This window comes from Quercus robur, chromosome 1 (assembly GCF_932294415.1).
Source record: "Quercus robur chromosome 1, dhQueRobu3.1, whole genome shotgun sequence".
Classification (NCBI taxonomy): Eukaryota; Viridiplantae; Streptophyta; class Magnoliopsida; order Fagales; family Fagaceae; genus Quercus; species Quercus robur.
This window is the reverse complement of record NC_065534.1, coordinates 47198982-47223637: the sequence shown is the minus strand read 5'-3', so window position 1 is coordinate 47223637 and position 24656 is coordinate 47198982. Positions and strand designations below refer to the sequence as shown.

The window sequence follows — 24656 nt, the reverse complement described above, 5'->3', positions numbered from 1 at the left end:
TCAAAATAGAGAAGAGAAATTCACTTTAGTAAAAAAATAATGGAAAAACTTAAAGAATGCCCTAAAAATATCGATTTAAAATGTATATTTAAAAGATTTTTATGGGAAAAAATAATTAATTTTTTTGATGATTTTTTATATTTTCCATAAAAATAATGTTGAAATTTTTCTAAAATGATTTATTAATAATTTTTTTAAGGACATCCATTAATATAATCCAAAAACAATTCTCCTGTATTTAAACTTAGATATATCACTATATTATTTAAAAATAGTTACATTTCTTTTTATCATTTTTAAAATCAATAAAAATTTAAATAGTAATAGATAAAAGTGACATTATATTCAAAAAAAAAAAAAAAAAAATTAAATGGATTTAAACTCAAAAGAATGAAGAATCTTGTTCAGTCTACTATGTGACATTTCATAAAAAAACAAGCTAATTAACTTATGAAATAGGTCACTAAAAGTACACGTGCATAATTTTATCAGTTATCACGGGAATAGCACACAATCGAATTCTGTTTGGAGTTATTTTTTTAAAATATAAATTAATTAAAAAAAAAAAAAAAAAAAAAAAAAAAAAAAAAAAAAAAAAACCTCTCTTCAAAACTCTGTCTTCTCATTTTTAAGGAAAGAAAATAAAGTAGTGTCATGAAGTGTCTTTTAAGGCCTTATTAGCTCATCTTTCTCTGTCTCTCACAAAGCACTCTCATTTGATTTCCATGCCAAACCCTCTCTTCAAACAACAACCCAGGAATCCAAAACCAATTCAAATTGAATCACTGAGTGAATGAGTGAGTTTCAGTGAGTGAGGTTTTTATATGGAGGAAGAGGAATGCAAAAGTGGGAGTAAAAGCATTGCGGAAAGGAGGGCAGCAAAGTGTGGATTCAATGCGCAGAGTCTCAACAAAACTGCGCTTTTTCGGACTGCTACTCCGTTGGCTTCTTCTTCGCCAGCTGCTCGCTCACCCAGGCTCACTATTCCACCTGGGATTAGCCCAGCCGCGTTGCTTGACTCCCCTATCATGCTCCCAAACACCCAGGTTTCTTTCCTTTCCTTATTATTATTATTTTTTAATTCATCTTTCTATCTCTTTTTTCACTCTGCAAGTTCTTTATTATTTATTATTTTTAAATGTAGTTTGGTTATTAATTTGTGGGGTCTGGTTTAGCTGTGAAATTTTGATTGTTTTCTGGGTTTTTATTTTATTTTATTTTAACTCATTAATGTATATTTGTTTTCACACTTTTATTTATGCTGCTTTAGATGGTTCAGTTGTGGAATTTTGGTTGTTTTCTGTTTTTTTTTTTAAAAAAAATTAATTAGTTCTTTTTTTTTTTTGGATACTTTTTCTTGTGAAATTTGGATATATATATATAGACACACACAATTCAATATATTTTGGTTATTAATTATTGTTGATTTTGATGGTTTAGTTGTAAAGTATGGGTTGTTTTTCCGGGTGATTATTATTATTATTATTATTATTATTATTATTATTATGTTATAATTTGAGGGTGGAAGTATGGAAATGTATGTGGGTGGGTTCAAGTGTTGATTTGTTTATATTATGTTCAACTATATATATATATATATATATATATATATAGAGAGAGAGAGAGAGAGAGAGAGAGAGAGAGAGAGAGAGAGAGAGAGAGAGAGAGAGAGAGAGAGAGAGAGAGAGAGAGAGAGGGTTGGGTTCAAGTTAAACCTGGTGTAACTCTAAGTAATGTTACACCATCCAATAATTTGTTATAAAATTCATATTTTGAAAATCCCACTGTTCTATTTTTTTTTTTTTTTTTTGATAAATAACGAAATTGTATTAAAAAAAAGTCTAGGAACACTGGGGGGAACATGGTACATGTTCTATATGTACTTAACATTCATGTCAATTTTTATATCAATTGGATGTTATTTACCATTCAATCCGTAAATTCATTTTTTATGCATTATTTTAAACTACAAAAACTTAAATTTAAACAATTGATTGATGACATGGCTACACCTTAAAATTTTGCAAGTGTCTCATATACAAAGATAATGTAATCTAACAGTGGATTTGTCAAAATTTACATCCAATTAAAAAATATTGAGTGATATAATATTACTTAGAGTTATACCAGGTGTAACTTAAATTCAAACCTTATATATATATATATATATATATATATATATATACACACACACACACAAATAAAACATCAAAAAATAAAATCACCACAATATATATATATATATATATATATATATATATATTGTTTTGAGGGTTTTGTTTGTGAAAGTTCTTTGTTTTGTTTTGCAAGGTGGAATTATGGAAATGTATGTGGTTGCAAGTTTTGACTTGATTTATTTTACGATTTATTTCAAATGTATTGTGTTATTAAATTGTGGTTTAGTTTTGAATTTTGATTGTTTTCCAGGTTTCTTGTATGATTTTATTTTTAATTATTGGTTTTGATTTGAGGCTGGAAGTGTAGAATTCTATGTGGGTGCAACTTTTTCTTTTATTTTTTTAATATATTAAGCCATTAACTTGTGTTTATTTTATGGTTTAATTGTGAATTCGGTTGTTTTGAGGGTCTTCTTGTGATTTTATTTTATTTTATTTGTGGCTAAAAGTGTGGAATTGTATATGAATGCAAGCTTTTATTTAATAATTTTTCTCTTCATATATAGAGTTATTAATTTGTGGTTATTTTGATGGTTCAATTTTGAATGTTGTTTGCTTTGAGGGTTTTCTTCATTTCTTGTGATTTTTTATTGTATTTGTGGATGTAGGTTTTTATTTTTCTTTATTTTTTTTTCAATTTTATTTTCTAATGGGAGACAGAAGTGGGGCTGTGCTCTTTGTGCGTTGCCGTTATTTTGATGGTTCAGTTGTGAATTTTTGGTTGTTTTGAGAGTTTTCCTGTTGATTTTTTTGAGGTTGAAAGTATGGAATTGTATGTGGGTCATCCTGAAAATATTTTCTGGTTGACTGTAAAATTTGGATCATTCTGGCATAAAGTGATTTATGCCTCTATTTACGGGAAAAACATTTTATGCCTCACCTACAAAGCATGAGTTTCATATTGGTTGCGTGGATTGTTGTAATACTGTTGGTTGGTGATGAACATTGCAGAAGGTCTTCACTGGTCTTCATAAGTCAGTCAACATTTTGTTAGCTGTTTTGATGTTATTACTCTTCTCAAAATGAGAGACCAAATTTTTTAGAGTGAATATTTTGAGTACCGATCGAGTTGGCATGATGGTTAGAAGCCAAAAAAAAAAAGAGGCGTTAGGCAGAAGGAAAATATGAATAATGTCCATGTTTGTGGTTACAAATGCTGATAAGTTCTTTTCCCTCGCAAATTTAAATCTTTTCTTGGCTATTTTTGTTCTTATGTCAACCTATCTTATTTCAATATATGTTTTCTGAATGATATATTCTTTTAGGTGCTGCCATCTCCTACCACTGGAACTTTTCCATTGGTTCCTCTCAACCATGATAGTTCAATGCTGAGCTCGTTGACTGCTGAAGATGGTGGTAGGTGCAGTGACGTTGGTTCCTCCTTTAAATTCATGCCTTATGGGGATCCTAATTTTCCTTCACGCTTTTCTAGCTTTCAAGAGCAGGTAAACTGTCTACTTTTGTTTATATTATATGTTTGTTGTCATAGATTATGTAGTCCTGCTGTTAGATTGGAAATGGTTGACATATATACAGACATGTGGTGTTGGGTTCAAGTTACACCACTTAATAACTTTCTATCGAATGTAATTTTTGAAAATCCACATTTGGATTATGTTGTTTCACTGTACTCTCATTGCTTGAAAAATATAAAGATGATCAGATGACTTTTTCTTTTCCCGCGGGGGGGTGGGGGAAGTGATGAAGACGTATCCAAAGGCCATCTTGGGGGAAAAATCAAAAGCAACCATGTGATATTTAATTCAGCCTGATTGGATTTCACGGATTTTAAACTCGATTCCCAATCAGAACTTCAAAATTCTGTAAGTGTTGGGACCTATTCCAATGAGTGAAACTGCCCAAGCCTTGGGCTGATTTGCTTTATCATCTCATCAGTTGGATGATCAGCCCTATTAATAAGGTCCACTTCAAAATTCTGTAAGTGTTGGGACCTATTCCGATGAGTGAAACTGCCCAAACCTTGGGCTGATTTGCTTTATCATCTCATCGGTTGGATGATCAGCCCTATTAATAAGGTCCAACAAGTTTATCAATCTTAGGGGTGCTGATTCATAATCGACATATATAAATTATTGTGCATCAAATGACAAAAAAATGTTGGTTCTAGAAGAAGGAATGTCAATGTTTTATCAGCTAGAGAATTAATTGAATTGTTGCGGGTGGAATGAATTGGGCATGTTTTGGAAAAGTGAATTCTTACCAAGTCATCTTGTTGGGAATAGCGAAATTTTCTCTAAATGCTCAAAAGTTTCATATCTGAAGTGAGTTTTCATGAAATTGCTTCAGTTCTATGAAAAGACACCCTCTGAAGTCATGTTGATTGGTTGAAAAATCTGAAAGAGAAATTATATATGAATACTATAAGCTACACAAGGTACTGATTTTGAGTTATCTTCCATTGTTGTAACTGTATAGATGAATAGAAATAACTTTGTTATTCTCAGTAATATTGATTTCTAGTAGTACCCATTTTTATTCCGGGTCTATTTTGCTTATGTGTACAAAATATGCTCTAAGGGATAAACTACTTAACACAAAGGCCCGATACCACCAAATTTTGCTAAAATAAGATTCATAGGCCAAAATTAAAGCCCATTTCTGAAAAATTTTGAAATGACAAAAGCTTCAAATACCAAACTGCTAAAATTAAAGAAAACCAATAGAAACTAAATAAGCAATTTGCTAATGCAAAGAAATATAAAATAAGACTTCATAGTAACTAGGCTTGCCTAAAGTAATGGCAATTAGGCCTCTCTCTATTTTTCTTTTTGATAATGTAGGGAACCTTTCTACAAAATAGCCCATTGGACTTTTGACTCTAGCTTGTAAAACTTACGAGCAACTGACTCCATTTGCCAGAATCATGCCCAGGGCATTCACCTCTAATGGGCTAAGCAATTTATACTCGTGCCCAGGAGCAAGCAATTAGGCCTCTTATCAAAATTGAATGTAATTTCAAGGTTTCCTTGGCATTCAAACTTGCTTTTCTTTTGCTACTTGTAGCCTAATCAAGAGTCTTTTTTTCCTCTTGCCTCTAGTAAGGAAGATATAGAAGGGAAGAAATGATTTCTTTATGTGGTCATTCTATCTAGATGCATGAAGATCATTTGGTAAATTTTGTATCCCTGGCTATGAGATCTATATGGTACCTTGTTTAAGTATCACTGGTTTTTCTTTTTTCTTGTTTTTTCCCTTTTTTTGTTTTTTTCCTTCTTCTTTAGTGGAATCTTTCTTGTCTCATTTGTAATCTGCTGAATGTCTTTTGGGTTTCTAGAGATGATGGATTTCTTTTCCATGTGTTGGAGAGAATTTAAGAGGAGCAAGAAGCACAAAGCTTGTAATGTGCTTTTACCATCTGGTGTGACTGACATGATATTGACTTTGAAGGAAACTATGAGTTTGAAGGAAATTTAGAAATTCAGAAGTTGTTTCTATCTTGGTAAACAATGTTTAACACTTTTTTTTTTCCATGTGATTTTTTTTCTTAGCTTTATTCTTTAAATTATAGAAGCCATTGGGTTTTAGCTTAAATCACAATTAGTCCTGGCACAATAATGGGATGGATGGTATTGTCATGGATTTAAGCTCCATCGGATGCACGTGTAATTTACCAATAAAAACATTTCTTTAAATGAAAAGAACTATATAAAAACTTTTCATCTACACCCCCACACCCGCGCACCCCCCCCCCCCCTGGCGCGCGGGGTTGATTTATAGGATAGTACATTGATATTGTAATGCCTTTCATTTCTATCTGCCTTTTATTCAATTAGAGTTTCATGCACATCAATATATTTAGTTTTTTTATTTTTTATTTTTAATGTTAGGAACAATATTCCACAACTTTTACTTTTATTAACACTTTTTTATGGTTATTCCATAAAGACCTGCTCTGGCAGATTTATTCTAAATCATATATGATGCAGCACAAAGTTTGCAAAAGGAACATGTGCAAAAGATAAGAAATAACAGAACAAACTGTTTCAACCGTAGGCTGAACCCTAGAGCTGGCTGAACCCTAGTCTTCAACAGCAAGAGTTACCTAAGATCAACACCAAGAAATGAGAAAATTTTCCAATGATTTTTAATAAAAGAAAATTCTAGATACCCAATAGTGTTTTCAGGAGCGTCTAAGTAGGGCTTCTAGAGTTTATCAAATAAAGAAAATAATAAAATTGTAATCGATTACATCAGATATGAAAATATTCCCATAATCGATTACATTTAGTGCAAAAATAAAATCAAAACATTCAGCATCAATCAGTCTTTCATCCAACCACAAGGTCACTGGGTGGGCCATCCCATGTTGACGTTCATAAACATGCTTGATCGTGGCCCATACCTGGTGTTGGCACCAATGTATGCTAAAATAGGGCACTTGTCTTGACACCAGCTCTGTATAAATTAAGTTTTCTAAGTAACTGATATGTCAATGTGTGATATGTTTGAATTAATCAGGTTTCTATCGATTGCAATATTGTGCAGGGAGCTTCTGTTGACTATCAAGCTCTTGTCTCAATGCAAACACCAATGGATTTTGAGTTCCCAGCAGAGCTGCCAAAAGCAGATGTCACCAAGAACTGTGCTGCAGATTTGCCTACTGAGATGAAAATGGTCAAAAACATGATTATGAATGCCAATTCGAAAATTCATCGTTCTGAAGTAGCTGGTGACCAAAAATCTCTACCCAAAGAACCTATTCATGGAGAGGTTATTGGGACAAATCATCTTGTGGAAGGAGACCAGAAAGGGCCATGCTCTTCAACAGGAACAGAAAGGACATCAGAAGATGTATATAATTGGAGAAAGTATGGGCAGAAACAAGTAAAAGGTAGTGAATATCCTAGAAGTTACTATAAATGTACCCATCCAAACTGTCAGGTGAAGAAAAAGGTGGAACGATCTTATGATGGACAAATAACAGAAATCATCTATAAGGGAACTCATAATCATGCAAAACCCCAGCCTAATCGCCGAGTATTTCCTGGGTCGGCATTTTCAATAGATGAAACATCAATGATGGGCGAAGGAAGTGGAACCTGTAAAGTTGAAGGTGGGTCCATTTGGAGGAATATTCAATCAGGGTCAAAGGATATTAAACTTGGTTCCGATTGGAGGAATGATGGAGTGGAAGGGACATCCTCAGTGTCTGTTGTATCTGAGCTTTCAGACCCAATATCAACTACCCATGGAAGATCTGTGGGTGTATTTGAATCAGCAGATACTCCAGATCTTTCTTCCACAATTGCCAGTCATGATAATCATGAAGATGGAGCCACCCAGGGAAGCATCTCACTTGGAGAGCATGCTGAGGATGATGAGTCTGAGTCCAAAAGAAGGTATTATTCTATGCTTAGTTGCTATTACTTACAGGCCACAGCAATTTCATATATGTTCATGGAGTCCATTTATTTATTGCAGGAAGACAGATAGCTGCTTGATTGAAACAAATTTGGCATCCAGGGCTGTTCGTGAACCAAGAGTCGTTGTCCAAATAGAGAGTGATGTGGACATACTTGATGATGGTTACCGCTGGCGAAAATATGGGCAAAAGGTTGTCAAAGGAAATCCAAACCCTAGGTATTGATATACAAATGCTGTGTGTGTTTACCACTTGAAATAAAGAAAGTAATGGGAGTTGCGTAGTCTATGACTTCAGGTTACACGACTTTATGCCGTGTTTTACTTGTTTAATGAGGTTTGCATTTTGGGTATTTAAGCTTATTCTCCAAGTTGGCAAAGACAAGCATCTTTTTCTTCTGGTTAATATATGCTTTGAATTCTTGTTGTAATACTTTTCTCCTCAGGAGCTATTACAAATGCACGAGTGCTGGATGTTCAGTGCGGAAGCATGTGGAAAGGGCTGCTCACAATCTGAAATGTGTAATTACAACTTATGAGGGGAAACACAACCATGAAGTGCCTGCAGCCAGAAACAGTGGTCAAATAAACTCGAACGGTGGTAATGTACCTCCTGCTGCTGCTAATGCTCAACCTGCCCTTACATTACCCAGACACCCCAATGTCCTAAAGTCTGAAACCCAAGTTCAAGATCTTGCACCTCATTTTGATAGAAAACCTGAATTCAATAATGACTATCTGAGCTCCAGTTTTCTTGGAAACTTCAATAATGACATGAAATTTGGGGCTTCCTCCATTTACCAAATGAAGTTTTCACCCTTACAAAATAACATGCCTTATGCGTCTCTTGGACTCAATTCCAATTGCAATGTAACCCATCAAGCTGGTTCTATTGCCTCTGTTCTCCCAAACTTCCCAATTTCACTGCCATTGAATCTTCCCCAAGCTGGGATGGCTGGTTTTGATTTTAAAAATGGAAAACCTATTGGTTCAGTCGAGTCTTTCCTTTCAGGGCAGCAGCTGAAGGAAAATGATGTAAGGATTCTTAGGCCTAAGCAGGAGAAAAAGGATGATGATCTTTATGATGCCTGCCTACCCATTGTTGATCCTGGAAATGCATTATCATCATCATCATCATCTTCATCATCTTTATATCACCAGGTCATGGGAAGTTTTCCATCTTGAGTTTTATTCTCTTTTTGCTTCTATAGTAGTCAACAACAAAGGGAAACTTGCTTGTCTTTTTGTGGTGACGTTTTATTGCCAATTCATTGTTTTTTTTTTTTTTTTTTTTTCATATATATGTATATATATATATGTATATATATATCTATATATTATAAACGCATATTATGAAAAATTCTTATACAAAATGCATACAAAAATATATGTAATAGTCCTTCATAGTTCTTTATTTTATAATCATTGTTGGGTTATAGATTGACCTCAGTTAATTAATTCAATTACTTAAGTTGATTAATTAGGTCAAATTATATGCAATATCGTAGAGTCATGAACAAATCGCAAATTAATCTAGAGTGCAGTGGCACATAAGAATGCAATAGCTTCATAAGAAGTTTATAGATTTTCTATGTGTGTCCATGTTTGATGACGGCGGTAAAATAATGTTTTTATATGATCTAGTAGATTAGAGAATAAAACCCTAGAAAAGCCACATTATTATGGGCTGAAAAGTAGATTTGGAAAATCTGGACGAAACTCGATAGATCAAGAGGCATTGAGAGGTATCAAGGTTCACTAATTCTCGATAGATTTAGGTATTGAGCCAGGTGTCGAGCCACCAATTTTTAGCTTTTCACACTTGTTTCTTTGTGTTGTCTTCATGCCTTCAATGCTTCATGATATTCTTCAATCCACTTAAAACTACTCAAATACAATTAAAGTGTATTTTGTCAAAGGATATGCCAAATAAATAAAAATATGACCCTAACAAGCGAAAACTTATAGTTTCTAGAGTGTGAATTTGTTATGCTCTCTCTCTCTCTCTCTCTCTCTCTCTCTCTCTCTCTCTCTCTCTCTCTCTCTCTCTCTCTCTCAAACAAAAAACTTGTCAAACCAATTATTTATTTAGGTTGAATAACTTGTCAGAGTCAAGCCATCTCATAAGAATAGATGATTATCTGTCTTGTTCGTTGAAGTACCTAAAAGGCTGAAATTGATAAGATGGTAAATCATGTTTACTACATTTACCAGGAGGGGGACAACCATTTAACACCTTTAGCCTTGACCATCTAACAAACCAATAAGATGTCAGCTTGTTTCTCTCTCTCTCTCTCATACACACAAAACTTGTCAAACCATTTATTTATTTAGGCTGAATAGCTTGTCAAAGTCAGGCCATCTCATAAGAATAGATGATTATCTATCTTGTTCGTTGAAGAACCTAAGAGGCTGAAATTGATAAGATCGTAAATCATGTTTACTAAATTTACCAAGAGGGAGACAACCATTTAACACCTTTAGCCTTGACCATCTAACAAACCAATAAGATGCTAGCTAATTTGTCTCTTTTGTTTCCCCCATGTAGCAAGTAAATTGAAAATAGCAAGTAAATTGAAAAGGAGAGAAGTAAAGTAGAGTTGAAAACGAATAGTTGAGTATTAAAAGTTGAGAATTGTTCATTTAATTTTATACAAGTTGAGCTTAAACTCATTTATGGGGGCCGTTTTTTGGTGCACAACCACATGTTTTCTACTAGAAGGGTGACCTTGCTAGACCCAGATTTGTATAGGGAGTTGCATCTAGAACTCGACATCGGGCCAAGTAGTCCAATGGCTTCTGGCATATTTTTAGGACTACAAAATGGGTAAAGCCCAAAGTCTAAGAATCATGATAATGGTTGAATAAATAAATAACATATGTTTGATATAATAGCTTTGATTAATAGTTGTAATAGTAGTTGAAATAAAATAATATGTATTTAAACGTAAAGTAATCATGTATTCAATAATGTAGGTTTAGAGATATGGAAACATAGTGACTTATATTTGTATGGTTTGTAGCTCCATCTGTATAACATCAGTGAGTTGATAGCACTCTAATAGAATGACTCCAACAGTGGGGAGGTAGTATGCCATGATAACTTCAAGATTGAAGGGAAAAAATTGGTGCAACTAGAGGGAGAGAGAGTATGTCTAGTTGTATGTAGAGGCTAGTCAAGTTTGTCCCCTTTATCATGCACTTAAATGAATTTCCCTTTGATAATGCTCTTTTAGATATTGTGAAGTTATGAATAGTATTTCATTCCATGGGAAGGGCTTTTGTAAGATACGTTTGTGCCTTCCATGAGAAGGACTTTTGTAAGAAGTATTTTTGTCTTCTAGGAGAAGGGTTTTAGTATGAGTGTTTGATATCTCTTGAGAAGTATGGAGATGATAGAAGATATAGATGCTTTGTGGGATGTAGTATTTATAATTTGTATGAGTAATAAGTATGGGTATTTGGTGAGAAATGAGTTTGTAATATATATGAGAAATATGTATGGAAAAGTTGTAAGAGATATAATTTGTAAGATGTATGAGAGATATATTAGATGGTAAATGAATGATATCAGAGCTGCTAGAAAGATTATAGTGATAGCTTTTGTTGCTTTCCAAGATATGGGATTTTATATGAGAAGTGGAGAAAGAGATGTTTAGAGATATGAGTAACAAGATAGATGTATTTTATGAATATGGAGAGTGAGAAAATGAGCATAAGATAAGTAATGATGTAATAGAGTATTTAGCAATGTTGCTGGGATTTTCTACTGGAGGTGGATAAGGGCTTATAAGTAGTGATATGAGGGGCATTTATGAGCTAAGGGCTGAAGAGCTTAGTTTCTAATTCATAAACTAAGAACTCAAAAATTCAGAACCTCATTAAAGAGCTAAGAAGATAATTAGAGAGAGAGAAAAAAAAAATAGAGAAGTTATGAAAGGTTAGTTCTTCTCTATTAGTGTGTTGAAGAGGGGTTCTATTTATAGCTGAGTTTAAGGGGTAACTTAGCAAAGAATCTCAGATAAAATCTGTCACAATCAGCAATAAATCTTTAGAAAATCCATCATAGGATTTGGCCAAAAATGGTATGTTCAACTTTAAGGGATTTTTGCTGTTTTGGGTAATATCAGCTAGAGGAAAGACCAGCAAAAAAGGAAAGGATTTTGTAAGAAAAAGATGGTTTCTTTAGTTGGTTTTGGTTTTTAGCCAAATAAGGAAATTTTGTAATGTTAAGGCTGCTAGGTGAGCTGTCCCATCAGTTCTGAAACAAGTGTCCCAGCAGTTCTGAAACAAGTGTCCCAGTTGTTTAAAAAAGCTGTCACAACAATCTGAAAAAGCTATCACAGTTGTCATAAGATAGCTGTTGCTTGGGGCTAAAGTAGATGAGGTCAGTTGGATGATGTCAGGCTGCTGGAGAGAATATTCAAATTTTATTTCATGGATTTGGCTGAAAATGGTAATATCTCTTTTAAGGGTATCTTGTTGTTTTTGGTATAACAACTAACTGCTGGGATTGAGCATTAAATGGCTAGTGATATCACTTTTAACCAAGTGTCAAGTGCTAAACATACTGCTGGTGTTTTGCTAGAAAAGGTTCCTCTTTTGGGTATTTATACTTTTGGTCCAAGATTTTATTACAATACATTTTTAGTAAGTAATAGAATAATTGGTTGATAGTTAATGAAACTTTAGAGAACTAGTCAAGGTCTGGTGTTGTGACTTAATCTTGGTGAGGAAGAAGAGCATTTAATGCTCTGCTCTAGCAACTGACAGGGGAATATTTGGTCTGATTATGGTAGATGGTGTGGGGTCACCACTATTGGCGTAAGGGAAAAAAGTGTCAGAGTCACCCCCTAGTTATGGTCTAGGAACCATGAATATAGTGTCATTTTAAGGAAAGACCTTTGGTCTTACTACCAGGGTATGGGTTTAAAGTTTAGATACGCTCTTGGGAAGGTGTTAGGCACCCAAGATCGCTCAACCCTAAGGTTGGCCTCTCATCATTGTGTCTTACATCCTAATCTTATTAAAAACATGTTTAACACTTGTATCTATACTCACACACACACTAGCATACATCTAAGTATACAATCATTACATCATTTATCCCAAAACACATACCTATCTACCTTTAAACAAAAGAGAGCCAAATACAAAAGAAACCCTAGCATTCATCTAACATATGAAAATCCTATTATGCATCTAAAACAAGGCAGCAACTTAAACATGGCAGCAAGGCATTAACATATTACAAATCCTAATCAAACGTCAAAGCATGTTCCATCATATCATCAAAGTAAAACCCTAACACAAATGCATGGACATTTGCTAATGTATGACCCTTTACTTACCTTTCAACAACACAGCACTTATGACATCAATACATGAGCATGTGAATGAATGACATTAAAACTAAGAAAACCTTAATCTAAACCCTAATCTAAACATATGATACCAAACAAACATATTAAAAGGCGGACAAGCAATTATGGGGCCTAAAACATGTGAAAAATAGGCTACACAGAACAAACATGTGAAAGCCAAAAAAAAAAAAAAAAACAAACAAACAAGAATTTAGGGTTTCTTGGTAATGGCATCACGCACGCTAGAACAGGTCTACATACGCATGAATTCAGCCTGCGTGTGCATCCTAGATCATGCATATGCATCTTACCCAAAAAACCTAAAAACACAAAAATAGAGCGGGACTTCCAGGCTAGGAAAGGCCGAAAAAGAGATAAAAAATTTTCATTCCCAATACTGTTTCTCCCCAACCCAGGCTAGAGCATTCCCAAAAAAATAGTAAAAAATCTCAAAAAATAAAAAATAAATAAATAAAAAAGTGTCATTTTGGCTTCATTTCTAAACAATTTGAGCCAGGACAAGCCAAAAAGAGAGAGAGAAAATTTTCGTTCCTAGTACTGTTTTTACATGACCCAGGCTGGGGCATTACCAAAAAAATAGTAAAAAAATTCAAAAATTCAAAAACGTCATTCTAGCTACATTTCAAGCCAAATCGGGCAAGGACATGCTGAAAAAGAGATAAAAAATAAAATAAAACAAAATAAAAAAATTTGATCCGAGTACCATTTCTCCCAAACCAAGCAAGAGCAATCCAAAAAATAATAGTAAAAAAATTCAAAAAACCTCATTCTGGCTTCATTTCTAGCCAAACCGGAATGAGAAAGTCTGAAAAAGAGATTAAAAAATTTTGTTCCGAGTACCGTTTCAACCCGACCCAGGCTGGAGCATTCCCAAAAAAAAAAAAGAAAAAAAAAATTCAAAAAACTAAAAAATGTTATTCTGGTATCATTTCTAACCAAACTGGGCTAGGACAGGTCGAAAAAGAGATTAAAAAAAAAAAAAAAAAAAAAAAAAATCTTCGTTCCAGGAACCGTTTCTACCTGACCTAGGCCGGAGTATTCCCAAAAAAAAAATCCAAAACAAATAGTAAAATAATTCAAAAAATTAAAAACGTCATTTTAGCATTATTTCTAGCCAAACCAAGCCGAAACCTGAAGAAAAAGAGATTAAAAAAAAAAAAAAATCATTCTGAGTGTCATTTCTACCCAACCTGGGCTGGAGCATTCCCAAAAAAATAATAAAACGTTATTATGGCTTCATTTCTAGCCAAACTAGGCCGTCACAAGCTAAAAAATAAATTAAAAAAAATTTCGATCCGAGTACTGTTTCTACCCGACCTGGAATGGAGCATTCCCAAAAAAATGGAAAAGAGATTCAAAAAATTTATAAAAAAATTAAAAAAAAAAAAAAAAAAAGTCATTCTAGCTACATTTCTGGACAAATCGAGCTGGGACAGGCCAAAAAGAGATTAAAAAAAAAAATCATTTCGCGAACCGTTTTTGCTGGACCTAGGCTGGAAAATTCCAAAAAAAATAGTAAAATAATTCAAAAAAATTTAAAAAATTAAAAAAAAAAAAAAAAAAAAAAAAAAAACGTCATTATGGCTACATCTAAAGCCAATCTGGGCTAGGACAGGCAGAAAAAGAGAAGAAAAAAAAAATTGTTCCAAGTACCATTTCTACCCGACTCAGGCTGGAGCATTCCCAAAAAAATAGATCAAAAATTCAAGAAATTAAAATACGTCATTCTCGCTTTTCATTTCTAGACAAATCAGGCTGGGACAGGCCGAAAAAGAGATTAAAAAAAAAAAAAAAACGTTCCAGGAACTATTTCTGCCGGACCTAGGCTGGAAAATTTTGGAAAAAAAAATAGTAAAAAAATTCAAAAAAATTTAAAACGCCATTCTGGCTTCATTTAAAGCCAATCTGCGCCGGGACAGGCCGAAAAAGAGAAAAAAATATTTAAAAAATTAAAATTAAAAAAAAAAAAAAATCATCTCCGGGTACCGTTTCTCCCGACCCAATATAATAGTAAAAAAATTAAAAACGTCATCCTAACTTCATTTCTAGCCAAACCAGGCTGGGACATGCCGAAAAAGGGGTAAATAATTTCGTTCTGAGTACCGTTTCTACTCGACCCGGACTGGAGCATTCCCAAAAAAATAGTAAAAGGATTCAAAAAAAAAAAAATCATTTTGACTTCATTTCTGGATAAATCGGGCCGGGATATGCCAAAAAAGAGATAAAAAAATTTTCGTTTTGGGAACCATTTCTGCCAGACCTAGACTAGAAAATTCCCAAAAAAAAAAATAGTAAAAAAATTAAAAATTATATACGTCATTCTAGCTTCATTAAAAGCCAATCCAGAATGGGAAAGTCTGAAAAAGAGATATAAATTATTTCGTGTTTTTTAATTTTTTGAACTTTCATACTATTTTTTGAGAATTTTCTAGACTAGGTTAGGTAGGAACGGACTCAGAACCAAAAAAAAAAAAAAAAAAAAATCTTCTCTTTCTCGACCTTTCCCGGCCCAGTTTGGCTAGAAATAAAGCCGGAATGATGTTTTTTAATTTTTTTTAATTTTTATACTATTTTTTGGGAATTTTCCAGATCGGGTTAGATATGAACGGACTCGGAACGAAATTTTTTTTCTTCTTCTCTCTCTGGGCCTTTTCCAGCCCGGTTTGACTAGAAATAAAGGTGGAATAATGTTTTTTAATTTTTTGAATTTTTATACTATTTTTTGGGAATTTTCTAAACTACGTTGGGTAGGAATGGACTCAGAACAATTTTCTTTTTCTTTTTCTCAGCCTATCCCGATTTTGTTTGGCTAGAAATAAAGCCGGAATGATTTTTTTAATTTTTGGAATTTTTATACTATTTTTTGGGAATTTTTTAGACAAGGTTGGGTAGGAATGGACTTAGACCAAATTTTTTTTTTTCTTCTCTTCCTCAACCTTTCCCTGCCCGGTTTGGCTAGAAATAAAGTCAGAAAGATGTTTTTTAATTTTTTAAAATTTTATACTATTTCTTGAGAATTTTTTAGACCGGGGTGGGCAGCAACACTTGGAACGAAATTTTTTTTTTCCTTCTCTTTCTCGGTCTTTCCTTGCCCAGTTTGGCTAGAAATAAAGCCAAAATGATGTTTATTAGTTTTTTGAATTTTCATACTATTTTTTGGGAATTTTCTAAACCGCGTTGGGTAGGAATGGACTCAGAACGATTTTTTTTTTTCTTTTTCTCAGCCTATCCCAACCCGATTTGGCTAGAAATAAAGCCGGAATGATGTTTTTTAATTTTTGGAATTTTTATACTATTTTTTGGGAATTTTTTAGAACGGATTGGGTAGGAATGGACTCGGAACGAAAAGTTTTTTTCTTCTCTTTCTCGACCTTTCCCTACCCGGTTTGGCTAGAAATAAAGTCAGAATGATGTTTTTTAATTTTTTAAAATTTTATACTATTTCTTGAGAATTTTCTAGGTCGAGTTGGGTAGGAACGGACTTGGAACGAATTTTTTTTTTCTCTTTCTCAGTCTTTCCCTGCCTGGTTTGGCTAGAAATAAAGCCAGAATGATATTTTTTTAATTTTTATACAATTTCTTAGGAATTTTCTAAATTGGGTTGGGTAGGAACTGACTCAGAAGGAAATTTTTTTTTCTTCCCTTTCTCAGCCTATCCTAGCCCAGTTTGGCTAGAAATAAAGCAGGAATGAGGTTTTTTAATTTTTTGAAATTTTATACTATTTTTTTGGAATTTTCTAGACTGGGTTGGGTAAGAACGGACTCGGAACGAAAAAAAAAATTTTTTTTCTTCTCTTTCTCGGCCTAGTTTGGCTAGAAATAAAGCCGGAATGATGTTTTGTAATTTTTTGAATTTTTATACTATTTCTTGGGAATTTTCTAGACCAGGTTGGGGAACGAAATATATATATATATTTCTCTCTTTCTTGGTCTTTCCCTCGGTTTGGCTAGAAATAAAGCCGGAATGATGTTTTTTAATTTTTTTTTAATTTTTATACTATTTTTTGGGAATTTTCTAGATCGGGTTGAGTAGGAACGGACTCAAAACGAAATTTTTTTCTTCTTCCCTTTCTCAACCTTTCCTAGGCCAGTTTGGCTAGAAATAAAGCAAGAATGAGGTTTTTTAATTTTTTCTAAATTTTATATTATATTTTGGGAATTTTCTAGAGTGGTTTGGGTAAGAACGGACTCGGAACGAAAAAAAAAAATTCTTCTCTTTCTCGGCCTTTCTCGAACCAGTTTGGCTAGAAATAAAGCCGGAATGATGTTTTCTTAATTTTTTGAATTTTTATAGTATTTCTTGGGAATTTTCTAGACCGGGTTGGGTAGGAAAGTACTTGGAATGAATTTTTTTTTCTCTCTTGGTCTTTCCCTCCCCGGTTTGGCTAGAAATAAAGCCGAAATGATGTTTTTTAATTTTTTTTAATTTTTATACTATTTTTTGGGAATTTTTTAGACTGGGTTGAGTAGGACCGGATTCGAAACGAAATTTTTTTTTCTTCTCTTTCTCAGCCTTTCCTAGGCCGAGTTCGCTAGAAATAAAGCCGAAATGACTTTTTTTAATTTTTTGAATTTTTATACTATTTTTTGGGAATTTTCTAGATCGAGTCGGGTAGGAACAGACTCGGAACGAAAATTTTTTTTCTTCTCTTTCTCGGCCTTTCCCAGCCTGGTTTGGCTAGAAATAAAATTGGAATGATGTTTTTAAATTTTTTGAAATTTTATACTATTTTTGGGAATTTTCTAGACCGGGTTGGGTAGGAACAGACTTGAAATGAAAAAAAAATTTCATCTCTTTCTTGGCCTTTCCCTACCCAGTTTGGATAGAAATAAAGCAGGAATGATGTTTTTTAATTTTTTGAATTTTTATACTATTTTTTGGGAATTTTCTAGACTGGGTTGGGTAGGAATGGATTCGGAAAAAAAAAAAAAAAAATCTCTTTCTCGGCCCGGTTTGGCTATAAATAAAACCAGAATGATGTTTTTTAATTTTTTGAATTTTTATACTATTTTTGGCAATTTTCTAAACCGCGTTGGGTAGGAACGAATTCAAAATAAATTTTTTTTTCTTTCTCTAGGCCTATCCCAGTCCAGTTTGACTAGAAATAAAGTCGGAATGATTTTTTTTAATTTTTGGAATTTTTATACTATTTTTTGGGAATTTTTTTGATCGGGTTGGGTAGGAATAGACTCGGAATGATTTTTTTTTTCTCTTTCTCAATCTTTCCCTACCCAGTTTGGCTAGAAATAAAGCGGGAATGATATTTTTTAGTTTTTTGAATTTTTATAATATTTTTTGGGAATTTTCTAAACCGCATTGGGTAGGAATGGACTTAGAACGATTTTTTTTTCTTTTTCTCAGCCGCCTGGTTTGGCTAGAAATAAAGCTGGAATGATGTTTTTGAATTTTTGGAATTTTTATACTATTTTTTGGGAATTTTTTAGACCGGGTTCGGTTGGAATGGACTTGGAACGAAATTTTTTTTCTTCTTCTCTTTCTCGGACTTTCCTAGCCCGGTTTGGCAAAAAATAAAGCCTGAATGATGTTTTTTAATTTTTAAAAAATTTTATACTATTTCTTGAGAATTTTCTAGACTGAGTTGGGTAGGAACGGACTTGGAATGAATTTTTTTTTTTCTTTCTCGGTCCTTCCCTGCCCGATTTGGCTTGAAATAAAGCCGGAATGATGTTTTTTAATTTTTAAAATTTTTATACTATTTCTTGGGAATGTTCTAGAATGGGTTGGGTAGGAACGGACTCGGAACAAAATTTTTTTTTTCTTCTCCTTCTCAGTGTATCTCAGCCTAGTTTGGCTAGAAATAAAGCCGAAATGATATTTTTAATTTTTTAAATTTTTATACTATTTTTTGGGAATTTTCTAGACCAGATTAAGTAGAAACGGACTCAGAACGAAAATTTTTTTTCTTCTCCTTCTCAGCCTGTCCAGGTCGGGCTGGTTAGAAATCAATCCAGAATGATGTTTTTTAATTTTTAAAATTTTTATACTATTTTTTTGGGAATTTTCTAGATCGGGTTGGGTAGGAACGAAATCGGAAAAAAAAAAATTTCTTCTCTTTCTCAGCCTTCCCCGGCCCGATTTTGCTAGAAATAAAGCCGGAATGATGTTTTCAATTTTTTGAATTTTTATATGAGTTTTTGAGAATTTTGTAGACCGGCTTGGGTAGGAACAAACTCGAAACGAAAATTTTTTTTTCTTCTCTTTCTTGGCCTTTCCCTCCTCGGTTTTGATAGAAATATTGTTGGAATGGTGTTTTTTAGTTTTCAGAATTTTTATGCTATTTTTTTGGGAATTTTCTATCATGAGTCGGGTAGGAAAGGATTCGATACGAATTTTCTTTTCTTCTCTTTCGAGGCCTATCTCAGCTCGTTTTGGATAGAAATATTGCTGGAATGATGTTTTTTAATTTTTTGAATTTTTTTGCTATTTTTTTTAATCTAGCCTGGGTCAAGTAGGAACAGAATTCGGAACTAAAACATTTTTTTCACTTTCGTGGCCTTTCTCGGCCCGGTTTGGATAGAAATAATGCTAGAATGATTTTTTTTTTTTGAATTTTTTGCTATTTTTTTGGGAATTCCCTATTCCGGGTCGGGTAGGAACAGAATTCGAAACAAAAATTTTCTTCTCTCTTTCTCAACCTATCTCAACCTGGTTTGGATAGAAATAATGTCAAAATTATGTTTTTTAATTTTCTGAAATTTTTTTGCTATTTTTTTTGGAATTCTCAATTCCGAGTCGTGAAGGAACGAAATTCGGAACTAAAATTTTTTTTTTCTCTTTATTGGCCTATCTCAGCCTGGTTTGGATAGAAATAATGCCAGAATGATGTTTTTTAATTTTTTGAATTTTTTTGCTATTTTTTTGGGAATTCTCTATTCAGAGTTGGGTAGGAACGAAATTCAAAACGAAAATTTTTTTTTCTCTTTCTCGGCCTATCTCTGCCCGATTTGGACAGAAATAATGCCAGAACAATGTTTTTTTAATTTTTTGAATTTTTTTGCTATTTTTTTGGGAACTCTCAATTCTAGGTCATGTAGGAACAGAATTCGGAATGAAATTTGTTTTCTCTTTCTCGGTCTATTTCAGCCCGGTTTGGATAGAAAAAATGTTGGAATGATGTTTTTTAATTTTTTGAATTTGTTTGCCACTTTTTGGAATTTTCTAGCTAGGTTCGGGTAGGAAGGAAATTCGGAACAAATTTTTTTTTTTCTCTTTCATGGCCTATCTCAGCCTGGTTTGGATAGAAATAAAGTTAGAATGATGCTTTTTTAATTTTTTGAATTTTTGGCTTTTTTTTGGGAATTCTCTATTTCGGGTCGGGTAGGAATGGAATTAGAAACGAATTTCTTTTTTTCTCTTTCTCGGCCTATCTTTGCCCGGTTTGGATAGATTTAATGACAGAATGATGTTTTTAAATTTTTTGATTTTTTTTGCTATTTTTTTGGGAATTCTCAATTCTGGTTCATGAAAGAACGGAATTTGGAACGAAAATTATTTTCTCTCTTTCTCAGCCTATCTCAGCCTGATTTGGATAGAAACATTGCCAGAAATATGTTTTTTAATTTTTTGAATTTTTTTGCTATTTTTTTTGGGAATTCTCAATTCCGGGTCGAGCAGGAACAAAATTCGGAACGAAAATTTTTTTTTTTTCTCTCCTTCTCAGCCTATCTCAGCCCAGTTTGGATAGAAATAATGTCAGAATGATTTTTTTTTTTAATTTTTTTGCTATTTTTTTTTTTGTGAATTCTCTATCCCGAGTCGGGTAGGAACGAAATTCGAAACGAAAATTTTTTTCTCTCTTTCTCGGCCTATCTCCGCCCAGTTTGATAGAAATATTACTGGAATGACGTTTTTTTAGTTTTGTTGAATTTTTTTTGTTATTTTTTTTGGAATCTTCTTGCTGGGGTCGGTTAGGAACGGAATTTGAAACGAAATTTTTTTTTTCTCTTTCTCAGTCTATCTTTGCCCGGTTTGGACAGAAATAATGCCAGAATGATGTTTTTTAATTTTTTAAATTTTTTTGCCATTTTTTAGGAATTCTCAATTCCGGGTCGTATAGGAACGGAATTCGAAACGAAATTTTTTTTTTCTCTTTCTTTGCCAATCTCATCCCAGTTTGGATAGAAATAATGCCGGAATGATATTTTTGAATATTTTTGCTTTTTTTTTTTTTGGGAATTCTCTATCCCAAACTCGGGTCGGGTTCGAACGGATAGGAATGAAATTTTTTTTGTTCTCTATTTTTCGGCCTGTCCTGACCCGTTTCATCTTCAAATGAATCCTGGATGATGTTTTTTAATTTTTAGAATTCTTTTGCTTTTATTTTCGAATTTTCTAACTCGGGTCGGGTTCGAACGGATAAGAAGGAAATTCTTTTTGCTCTACATTTTTCGACCTGTCCTGACCCGTTTCGTCATGAAATGAAGCCTGGATGATGATTTTTAATTTTTAAATTTTTTTTGCATTTATTTTTGAATTTTCTAACTCGGGTCGGGTTCGAACGGATAGGAAGGAAATTATTTTTGTTCTCTATTTTTCGGCCTGTCTTGGCCCGTTTCGTCTTGAAATGAAGCCTGGATGATGTTTTTTAATTCTTAGAATTTTTTTGCATTTATTTTTGAATTTTCTAACTCGGGTCGGGTTCGAACGGATAGGAATGAAATTTTTTTTGTTCTCTATTTTTCGGCCTGTCCTGAACCGTTTCATCTTCAAATGAATCCTGGATGATATTTTTTAATTTTTAGAATTCTTTTGCATTTATTTTCGAATTTTCTAACTCGGGTCGGGTTCGAACGGATAGGAAGGAAATTATTTTTGTTGTCTATTTTTCAGCCTGTCCTGGCCCGTTTCGTCTTGAAATGAAGCCTGGATGATGTTTTTTAATTTTTAGAATTTTTTTGCATTTCTTTTTGAATTTTCTAACTGGGGTCGGGTTCGAACGGATAGGAAAGAAATTTTTTTTATTCTCTATTTTTCGGCCAGTCTTCACCCGTTTCGTCTTGAAATGAAACCTGGATGATGTTTTTTAATTTTTAGAATTTTTTTTGCATTTATTTTTTAATTTTCTAACTCGGGTCGGGTTCAAACGGATAGGAAGGAATTTTTTTTTGTTCTCTATTTTTCAGCCTGTCCTGACCCGTTTCGTCTTGAAATGAAGCCTGGATGATGTTTTTTAATTTTTAGAATCTTTTGGCATTTATTTTCGAATTTTCTAACTCGGGTCTGGTTCGAACGGATAGGAATGAAATCTTTTTTGTTCTCTATTTTTTGGCCTATCCTGACCCGTTTCATATTCAAATGAAGCCTGGATGATGTTTTTTAATTTTTAGAATTTTTTTGCTTTTATTTTTGTATTTTCTAACTCGGGTTGGGTTCGAACGGATAGGAAGGAAATTTTTTTTCTTCTCTATTTTTCGGCCTGTCCTGACCTGTTTCGTCTTGAACTGAAGCCTGGATGATGTTTTTTAATTTTTAGAATTTTTTTGCATTTCTTTTTGAATTTTCTAACTGGGTCGGGTTCGAACGGATAGGAAAGATATTTTTTGTATTCTCTATTTTTCGGCTTTTCTTCACCCATTTCGTCTTGAAATGAAACCTAGATGATGTTTTTTAATTTTTAGAATTTTTTTTGCATTTAGTTTTGAATTTTCTAACTCGGGTCGGTTTTGAACGGATAGGAATGAAATTTTTTTTGTTCTCTATTTTTCGGCCTGTCCTGACCCGTTTCGTCTTGAAATGAAGTCTGGATTATGTTTTTTAATTTTTAGAATTCTTTTGCATTTATTTTCGAATTTTCTAACTCGGGTCTGGTTCGAACGGATAGGAAGGAAATTCTTTTTGTTCTCCATTTTTCGGCCTGTCCTGACTCGTTTCGTCAAGAAATGAAGCCTGGATGACGATTTTTAATTTTTAAAATTTTTTTGCATTTATTTTTGAATTTTCTAACTGGGGTCGGGTTCGAACGGATAGGAAAGAAATTTTTTTTATTCTCTATTTTTCGGCTTTTCTTCACCAGTTTCGTCTTGAAATGAAACCTGGATGATGTTTTTTAATTTTTAGAATTTTTTTTGCATTTAGTTTTGAATTTTCTAACTCGGGTCGGTTTCGAACGGATAGGAAGGAAATTTTTTTTGTCCTCTATTTTTCAGCCTGTCCTGGCCCGTTTCGTCTTGAAATGAAGCCTGGATGATGTTTTTTAATTTTTAGAATTTTTTTGCATTTATTTTCGAATTTTCTAACTCGGGTCTGTTTCGAACGGATAGGAAGGAAATTCTTTTTGTTCTCTATTTTTCGGCCTGTCCTGACCCGTTTCGTCTTGAAATGAAGCTTGGATGATGTTTTTTAATTTTTAGAATTTTTTGGCATTTATTTTCGAATTTTCTAACTCGAGTCTGGTTCGAACGGATAGGAATGAAATTTTTTTTGTTCTCTATTTTTTGGACTGTCCTGACCCGTTTCATATTCTAATGAAGCCTGGATGATGTTTTTTTAATTTTTAGAATTTTTTTGCTTTTATTTTTGTATTTTCTAACTCGGGTCTGGTTCGAACGGATAGGAAGGAAATTCTTTTTGTTCTCTATTTTTCGGCTTGTCCTAACCCGTTTCGTCATGAAATGAAGCCTGGATGATGATTTTTAATTTTTAAAATTTTTTTGCATTAATTTTTGAATTTTCTAACTCGGGTCGGGTTCGAACGGATAGGAAAGAAATTATTTTTGTTCTCTATTTTTCGGTCTATCCTGGCCCGTTTCGTCTTGAAATGAAGCCTGGGTGATGTTTTTTAATTTTTAGAATTTTTTTGCATTTATTTTTGAATTTTCTAACTCAGGTCTGGTTCGAACGGATAGGAAGGAAATTACTTTTGTTCTCTATTTTACGGTCTGTCCTGACCCGTTTCGTCTTGAAATGAAGCTTGGGTGATGTTTTTTAATTTTTAGAATTTTTTAACATTTATTTTTGAATTTTCTAACTCGGGTCGGGTGCGAACGGATAGGAAGGAAATATTTTTTTTTCTCTATTTTTCGGCCTGTCCTGATCCGTTTCGTCTTGAAATGAAGCCTGGATGATGTCTTTTAATTTTTAGAATTTTTTTGTATTTCTTTTTAAATTTTCTAACTGGGGTCGGGTTCGAACGGATAAAAAAGAAAATTTTTTTATTCTCTATTTCTCGGCTTGTCTTCACCCGTTTCGTCTTGAAATTAAAGCTGGATGATGTTTTTTAATTTTTAGAATTTTTTTTGCATTTATTTTTTAATTTTCAAACTCGGGTCGGGTTCGAACGGATAGGAAGTAAATTTTTTTTGTTCTCTATTTTTCGGCCTGTCCTGACCCGTTTCGTCTTGAAATGAAGCCTGGATGATGTTTTTTAATTTTTATAATTGTTTTTGCATTTATTATCGAATATTCTAACTCGGGTCTGGTTCGAACGGACTGGAATGAAATTTTTTTTGTTCTCTATTTTTTGGCCTGTCCTGACCAGTTTCATATTCAAATGAAGCTTGGATGATGTTTTTTAATTTTTAAATTTTTTTTGCTTTTATTTTTGTATTTTCTAACTCGGGACGGGTTCGAACGGATAGGAAGGAAATTTTTTTTGTTCTCTATTTCTCGGCCTGTCCGGACCTATTTCGTCTTGAAATGAAGCCTGGATGATGTTTTTTAATTTTTAGAATTTTTTTTGCATTTCTTTTTGTA

The 24656-nt window shown here is 33.2% G+C and overlaps 1 protein-coding gene across 1 annotated transcript; it reads left to right on the top strand.

Annotated features, from left to right (window-relative positions):
• The first annotated feature begins 633 nt into the window (after positions 1–633).
• Positions 634–8981, top strand: LOC126690629 (probable WRKY transcription factor 2). Its single transcript, XM_050385873.1, has 5 exons — positions 634–1046; positions 3443–3622; positions 6684–7537; positions 7620–7778; positions 8006–8981. The coding sequence occupies exons 1-5, from the start codon at positions 825–827 to the stop codon at positions 8742–8744; spliced, it is 2154 nt and encodes a 717-aa protein (XP_050241830.1). The 5' UTR covers positions 634–824; the 3' UTR covers positions 8745–8981.
• The last annotated feature ends 15675 nt before the right edge of the window (positions 8982–24656 follow it).